Below are 6,415 nucleotides of genomic sequence, written 5' to 3'. Positions count from 1 at the left end.
CCGAACCGGACGAACCACTTCCTATGGGTTAATACCACTGCTGTTAGTAGCTGCTCAAAGATTTGAGCACCAAAGAATCCACCAGCCACCTTTGGGGAGACCTCTTCGAGCGACATCTCATCGAGGGCGAAGAATGGGGCAAAATATTATCGAGAGTCGACTCGTGTTGGCGGATAGTTCCACCCACATCCAATACCTCCTCGGTGACGGGGGGTACAAGGACTTCCAGAAACTAGTGGAGGAGACAAGCCCATACGGCCCCCCCCCCTACAGAAACAGACACGTAAAACAAGATTGACACTTCCCCTTTTCCTTTGTCACATTGAAACGTAGCGAACGCCCGATCTGAACTCGGCGGCTCCTACCGTCCTAGTGCCCAGATGAGGACTTATGTAACTAGCTTACTTAGTGGACGTTAATAATAAAACAAACAAACAAACAAAACAAGTTGGCGGATAGCTCAGGACGCGGCACGCAAGTCATTACGATATTATAATTATTATATTCTCTTAGTGTATCAATGTAATTGTACAGTCAGTTTTAAGGTAAACTGAACCAAAAAAAGAACTTTAAAAACAATTGACAGAGACAAGAAATGAGGAAAATATTTTTTACGCCTTCACCAGGAAGATCTAAAAATCGTAGATTGACCTGGCTGATCCTTCCATGTAAGACAATGCACAGAAAACTATGCCGCACTTGCTGAGGCAAGGGAGGGTTGGAGTGCTGAAAACCAGTAAACCTATGGAGGGTCAGTAGGTTACCAACTATGGAGAGATTCGTATCTTCATCGGGGCCATCCTTTGACGATTTTTTCAACGGTAAAAATCTTCATGCAATGATCAGGCTCTTGCTGGAGTGGCTTTGTAATTCTGTCACGCTTAACACTTCGAATTTACTCTCAGGGGCAAAAAAGCAGAAATCAGGATCTGTGTGTTTTCGGGATCTCGGATGCATCCCGAAACTCCAGAGGCTTTGCAGAAGATGAAGTACATCGGTTAATCTTTCTTGCTCTCTTCATGTTAATCATCTTGATTGATGCAGATGTTTGTCAATCCAAAACACAGGCATTCGAGAAGTTTGCTCATGATGGAGAGAGCTTAGTAACAGACTCCTAGTCAACCTCCCGAAGACCGAGCAATTACCGCCGCGCCGTTGCAAACTAATGTATCTAGCAGGCATCAAGGACGGCAGAGCCATGCCCAGGCTGGGTGGGGGAACTCTAAACAATGCCGTCGTGGGCTAGAATACGAGTACCGCGCACCATGAGTCACTATTGGCCGCTACCCCAAAGATGGCAATTACCTCAATCCAAATAACGGAACCTACAGAGTACGAGGAGATGAAAGGGTTCCATACAAATTAAGTTTGCTTGGAGCTGCGACGCTGATCTATGTGTTTTTGGAATGTAGCTGAATGTATGGAGTAGCACTGGACTGTATCTCCTAAAATTGGGCCAGTAGCTGTAATTGCTTGATGAACACGCGCTGAAGTAAAGATATGAGCTCTCAGCTCTAGTACTTGCAGCCTCGAAAACTTACCGTTGAGTTAATGCAATTGTCAAAGAAGACCAAGCTTTAGCAGGCGGGCATAAAAGACATAAAGCGCATGAGATGAGGACGCATTGTATTGGTTCAATTGACGGAACCGCAGACGAGTGTGAATGATCAGTGAGTAGGTATTCTTACTCGTGTACCTATCTTCTGGAGCTGTGCACTGCTTATTCCCAATCTCCGTATAATTCTTTTTCTTAAACTGGTTGCCTGCTTTTCAGCTGTCTGTGAACCTTAGTGAGAGGTGGCGGGATCCAGGTCAAGGGTAGTTCAACCACTGTTTACCCCCCATATATCTGACATGCAACTAATCATCCGGCCTATTCCTTTTTCAAAGACTGCCTTATTCCACCCTCAAACATCAGCGCCTGGTGTTGCAAATAATGACGTTATTTCTTTTACAATGCTTTTCCACGTCGGTAAATGGTTGAACCGCACAAAGTTGTGGGAGATTGTGCTATATAGCTTCGATTATCTCGATCCAAATATCGGGGTTGTTCTTCACTCTCGGATACTAGTACAGTTAGCACACTATTGCATTACTTCATCAACTACAGAGAAATCGTCTTTCTCAATATCGAGATTATGGCTAGCACTGTTGGCAAGGTAAGATTTCCCATTGTATCCCCAAATATCATCGAGACTTCGACCTACGTCAGTGGATGAGGAGCATCACATCTCCTGACTCTGGCAACGGTTCAGTGCAACACTGTATGTTTTTTTTATAGAATCATGGCTAACGTACATATTAAGACTATCACCTGCAAGGTAATTGCGTCTATAACCTGTTTTTGAGATTGTTTTGGCCTCACTCGGAGCTTGTTTTGCTGATCTGTAGTAGGCTGCTGTTGCTTGGGCTGCCGGAGAGCCATTGTCTATTGAGGATATCGAGGTTGCCCCCCCTAAAGCCCACGAGGTTCGCATCCAGATTCTCAATACCGGTGTCTGTCATACAGGTGAGTTTGTCATCCTTATTGGTCGACTTGGTTCCTTGACTCATGTTTCTTGATGTGAATTGGATTCAAATTGGCTGACATTGGTGGTCACAACACAGATGCCTATACTCTTTCCGGCAAGGATCCCGAGGGAGACTTCCCTGTCATCCTTGGTCACGAGGGTGCAGGCATTGTTGAATCGGTTGGTGAAGGCGTGACTAATGTCAAGCCTGGTGACCGAGTGATCGCTCTCTAGTAGGTTGCTCTTTTGAATTGGCTGGTGTGAATCTTTACTGATTACTACAAGCACTCCGGAGTGCGGCGAGTGCAAATTCTGCAAGTCTGGGAAGACCAATTTGTGTCAAAAGATCCGCGCTACACAAGGGAAGGGTTTGATGCCCGACGGCACCACTCGCTTCAGGGCACGCGGTAAGGATATTCTGCACTATATGGGTACCTCGACCTTTACACAGTATACCGTTGTTGCCGACATCTCAGTTGTGGCTGTTAATCCTAAAGCACCCACCGACCGTGCATGCTTGTTGGGCTGTGGAATTACTACAGGCTATGGCGCTGCAACTGTTACTGCCAAGGTTGAGGAGGGATCCAACATTGCTGTTTTCGGTGCTGGATGCATTGGCTTGTCTGTCATTGAGGGTGCAGTCAAGAACAATGCCGGCAAAATCATTGTTGTCGACGTGAACGACGATAAGGAGGCTTGGGCTCGCAAGTTTGGTGCCACTGACTTTGTCAACCCCACAAAGTTGGGTGGACAGACCATACAGGAGAAATTGGTCGAGATGACAGACGGTGGATGTGACTACACTTTTGACTGCACGGGAAATGTCGGCGTAATGCGTGCTGCCCTCGAAGCTTGCCACAAGGGCTGGGGTCAGAGCATCATCATTGGTGTGGCCGCGGCCGGCCAGGAAATTTCTACTAGGCGTAAGTTCACTCCCGCATTTGTTGGCTACCTAGGTGAACCCGCTTCTAACCTGATACATAGCGTTCCAGCTGGTGACGGGACGCGTCTGGAGAGGCTGCGCGTTTGGTGGCATCAAGGGTCGCTCCCAGCTTCCAAATCTCGTTGAGGACTACCTCCAAGGCTACCTCAAGGTTGACGATTACATTACCCACCGCGAATCATTGGCTACCATCAATACAGCTTTCCAACACATGAAGAGCGGTGACTGTATCCGCTGTGTTTTGGATATGGAAGCCTAAGATTAGTGGAGGATGAGGCATGGCTTGGTTACGTGTAATAGTATTCACCCTTGATAGTGGCAATGGAAAGAGAAAAGAAAAATACCTACCAATAGACTTCGTGGATGAAAATCCACACTAATATGATCTTCAAATGGCCCGAGGGAATACGTGAGATGTATTTGATAATAACTGTGATGAATTAAGAACTAAAGACCATAGCACCCTTACGACATATGCACTGAATGATGAGGGATTTTGTCAGAGAATAAAACCTTGGCAATCTACTCCGCTTGGTAGCCTAATATCTCATTCTTGTGAAGTATTTATCCCCTCCCTAGCTACCTGTATGAGAGTTAAGACGCAGATTATGACGCGAGTATTGATCTAAGCAGTTGAATTCCTACACAGCATCTTTCCGGAAGGAAATTATCTTAAACGAGAGTTTGTTAGAGCAGCGGTGGTCTGTGTGAAAAGAGACCTAGCATTGAAACTCATAAACCAGGGCCTAGTGCCCCTTTCACAAAAGTGGCCAACTTGGTCTTCACGGCACATTTCATAGATTTCAGTTCGGATAGAAGACAAGTTACTAGTCTACTTACTCTGACTCGCATTATTAAAACAAATTGCTAGACAAGACGACTAATATCTTGCACTTGCCTTTTCGTGTCGCCAGTGGACTACAGCTTAGGCAGACCGCTATAAACCTGACTGGCTCAGGCAAGGTCTTCTTACCACAACACCCAGGCTCTAAATGATAAATGATAAAAAGATACTTCGTTAGAGTTCAGTACGATTCATTCCATATATTAGTGAAGTGGAGACTATGAGATCTCTTTCAGCTCTACACGACTATCGAAATCCTGTCTCGTCTTTACGCGGCTGATAGAACTAGTTCCACCACCCGCGTGACCTCAGCTTGATCCAAAATGATGCAGTCAGTGGAAGCGAGGGAATTATTGGAGCGGTGAAACGCCAAGTTCCAAGTTTCAACTGCCGGTTGAAAGCGGCTGACACCTATATGTAGTTAAATTAGCTCCGGTCCTGCCGACGCTGGGTCTTTCAAATGCCATGAGTTGGTGATATGGTGTTGAATCGTCTATTATTGGACAGTGCTTTAACACAAAGGATAATGGTGACGTGAGAGGAAGATTCGAGCAGCTGGACGGAAAGAATATGACACTCTGTCGCCACCTCAGATAGCCTCTACAACACAGAAGACAGGGACCAGGATTCAAAACCATGACACACTAATCGAAAACTATACAAAGAATGCGGAGCTCGCATTAGGTAGGCGTGGGCTTGGCTTTCACAAGTGAAAGTCAGTTGGTGATAATCGAAATTTGGGAGCCTAACTACGTCGCTTGGAGAGACGTGGGTCACAACCGAGGCTCATGTGGTCATATGCACGGCACAAACACTCAAGAATACTCACAGAGCAAGTTCTCATTGGAGAGAATTCTCATGCCGCTCAAATTCCTTCCATGAAATGCGCGTGGGACTTTTGGTTCTGCAGGGAGGGGGGGTGTAACTGGAACGACGCAGCTTGTTCTGGTATCACGGCCGTTGACGCTAGGACTCGAGGGAGGGTTAAGTACCCATTCAGCTATGACAAAGATAATCTAGTTATGTATCTCCTCGTATCAACAGTGAACGAAGGTATTGGTTTAAAGTGATATGGGCTGAAATATCTGGAGCAGCTAGATGTCCTAGACTTCTCCTGAGCAAACATAGAACATCGACCATTTCTAAAGAAGGTTTGAAAGATATGACCGTTGGAATTCACTTTCAAGCCTCAGTGATATAGGCTTAGTGTCTTGACCTAGACTTTTACAATTGCCACTGAAACTGAATGTAACTGTACCCAACTCAGGGGTCGCTCTATCGAACAGGGCATCAGTGGCGAGCGACTGACACCACACAAAATCTCATCTAATTTCTCTACGAGTCATATTTCTTGCACAGAATTAACTTAGATCAGGAATGTACTGCGGAACGTCTGATTTAACGGGATTGTTCGCCACCGTGCGGTTCATCTGGGTTGTTCAGGTCGTTCACGGGCTTCGAGTCATATCGGCTACTTTATTAGCCGAGTGAAAACACTGAATGTGTAGCTGTAAAAAGAACATTCTTTGGCTGATATCTAGATGCGTTGATGTGTGCTTGGAAGTGAGACGAAAATAGAATTGCGAGGTCTCAATGGCGCGTTGTTCTGGAGGCTTGGCGTGATTATGGTGATCATGGGTCATTTAAGCCCATGCAAATCTGAACGCCCAATTACCCAATAATATCTCGCCACCAAATTTGTAGTAGAATCTCACTATGTTTTTAATTGAAATCTTCTCATTTCATTAATTCGGAGCGTGAATGATACAGTATGCGAAGCTGCGGTGGGCCTGCTAGCTACCTACGCACTTGAAACTGGAGAAGTTGTGTAAGGCCATATCTCTGCGCCCGTTCAACCAAGAAGAGATACTTTTATTCAATACATAATCTATCCCAAGCAAGAAAGACTGACTTGGACGTTAGATACCTCCCTTCGGCAATCTAGCCTCGAGACCTTGAGGCAGTTGAAATTGAATCTGACCGTCAAATGTTTGAGAGTACTCCAGTACCTCATTATTTCTATACAAAGGGCATGCTTTAACGTTACATAAAATTCAAACGATTGTAGAACTGTAAAGCTACCTTCTTGACTTTATTAAAGAGAGCTAATTAATATAA

General features: G+C 45.4%; 1 protein-coding gene across 1 annotated transcript; it reads left to right on the top strand.

Moving 5' to 3' along the window:
- Positions 1–2,138: 2,138 nt before the first annotated feature.
- Positions 2,139–3,712, top strand: Triagg1_6982 (uncharacterized protein; the record flags this gene model as incomplete). Its single annotated transcript, XM_062901666.1, has 5 exons — positions 2,139–2,159; positions 2,395–2,509; positions 2,608–2,743; positions 2,796–3,433; positions 3,495–3,712. The coding sequence occupies 5 exons, from the start codon at positions 2,139–2,141 to the stop codon at positions 3,710–3,712; spliced, it is 1,128 nt and encodes a 375-aa protein (XP_062754054.1).
- Between the last annotated feature and the right edge of the window lie 2,703 nt (positions 3,713–6,415).

The sequence above is a fragment of the Trichoderma aggressivum genome (assembly GCF_033847375.1).
Source record: "Trichoderma aggressivum f. europaeum strain CBS 100526 chromosome Unknown scaffold_029, whole genome shotgun sequence".
NCBI lineage: Eukaryota > Fungi > Ascomycota > Sordariomycetes > Hypocreales > Hypocreaceae > Trichoderma > Trichoderma aggressivum.
Note: the sequence above shows the minus strand (reverse complement) of the source record. Positions and strands in the feature narration are given on the sequence as shown.